Source organism: Eimeria mitis, genomic scaffold (assembly GCF_000499745.2).
Source record: "Eimeria mitis Houghton genomic scaffold, Emh_scaff1178, whole genome shotgun sequence".
In the NCBI taxonomy this organism is placed as follows: Eukaryota; Apicomplexa; class Conoidasida; order Eucoccidiorida; family Eimeriidae; genus Eimeria; species Eimeria mitis.
Window position 1 is genome coordinate 9,691 of NW_013568043.1, and position 1,622 is coordinate 11,312.

The window sequence follows — 1,622 nt, forward strand, 5'->3', positions numbered from 1 at the left end:
TGTTGGTGTACCTGCAGCAGCAGCAGCAGCAGCAGCAGCTGCTGCTGCTGCTGCTGTTTCTCTTCTTTTTGTGCTCGGGGTGGGAGATGATGATGATGCTGTTTGTAGTGTATAGTCAGCTGTACGTGTAGCAGCAGCAGCAGCAGCAGCAGAAGTAGCAGCAGCAGCAGCAGCAGCAGCAGCAGCAGCAGCAGCAGCAGCAGGAGTTGAACTGAGAGAGGGATAGGTTAGATCTGATTCAGAGAAAGAAGCGTTTTCTGCATTGAAGGGAGAAGCAGCAGCATCGATAGAAGAAACCGCAGCACCTGTCTCATCTGTATTATAAACAGAAACTCTATTGCTGCTGCTGCTGCTGCTGCTGCTGCTGCAGCTGCTGCTGTTGCTGTCGTTGTTGTTGACCGCGTCACTGCTGCTGCTGCTGCTGTTGCTGGTGGTTGCGCTGCTGCTGCTGCCACCGGGTGCTCCTCCGCCGCCGCCGCCGCTGCTGCTGCTGCTGCTGCTGCTGCTGCTGCTGGTGATGGGGTTCGTTGCCGGGTCAGAGTTGTCGCCGTCTGCCTCCTCGTCAGAGTAGAAGCCATAGTCAACGAGACTCATGCTCGGCTAGAGAAGAAAAGAAGCATTTCTCTCTGTTTCTCTCGTACAGAACCGGCGCAGGGAGAAGCAGAAAGCAGAGAGAAACGCCGCGGATTTGTGTATAAAAAGAAAGAATACGACGATAAAATAAATATAAATATAAATTTATTTATAAATCAAAAGAAAAATGTGAAAAATAACGGCTTTTCTATATACTACAAGTGCATGCATACACGCATGCAGCAGCGCCGGCGCTCGTTTGTATAGTGTATAAGCAGAGAAGAAGAAGAGGGAGGAGGGGGAGAGCTGTCGATACACCGCAAGACAAGGATTATACAGCGCGAAATATTTTAATTTAATGATATAAATGCTTTTTAAATAATTAAAAACGGAGTTGTTTTCACAATTAAATAAAATAAAAGAAAAAAAAAACCGCAGCGCAGCCACTGGCGGCTGCGATCTGGGGTGTACATACACCTCAGCAGAGAAGCCAAGAGGATGCTGTAGTATATATACTACGGCGTAGGCGTAGGCGTTGGGTGTTTCTGGGGAGATATATGGTGGTTTTTTGCGCTGAAAAAGTAAATTTAAATATAAAAATATAATTAAAATAAAGTTTATTCTTTTTAAAACTATTTCAATGATTTATATTGCCGCAGCAGCACCCCTATATATACAGATCTGCCGCAGCAGGAGCATGGGTTTCTGTAGGTTCTTGTGTATGTACAGAGCGTAGTTTTATGCTTGTTAGGGTGTAAATAAAAAGAAAAAAAAAGTATTTAAGTTAATTTATATATTTATGTTGAGAATAAAATGTATTTATTTATTTTTTCTCGTTTTCTGGGGTGTATATACACCCCGCCGCTACACTCTCCTGCTGTCTGTGTACATGCAGCAACGCCAGTGGGGAGGGCAGCGTGGTGGTTGCTGCTGCAGCAGCAGCAGGAGGATTTTGTTCTTCTTTTTGTTGTTTTGTTTCTCTTATATGTATAATAAGTGATTGGGGTTTAAAATATATTCTATTTCTGTATTATTTCTACATAAAAACA

The 1,622-nt window shown here is 44.0% G+C and overlaps 1 protein-coding gene across 1 annotated transcript in view; it reads right to left on the reverse strand.

Annotated features, from left to right (window-relative positions):
• The window catches only part of EMH_0031160 (Protein phosphatase 2C, related, related), a gene marked incomplete at both ends in the record, with an annotated part of 9,807 nt that extends 9,213 nt beyond the window's left edge, over positions 1–594 (reverse strand). The window contains 1 exon segment of the mRNA XM_013494493.1: positions 306–594. Within this exon segment, the coding sequence (XP_013349947.1) occupies positions 306–594 (289 nt within the window).
• Between the last annotated feature and the right edge of the window lie 1,028 nt (positions 595–1,622).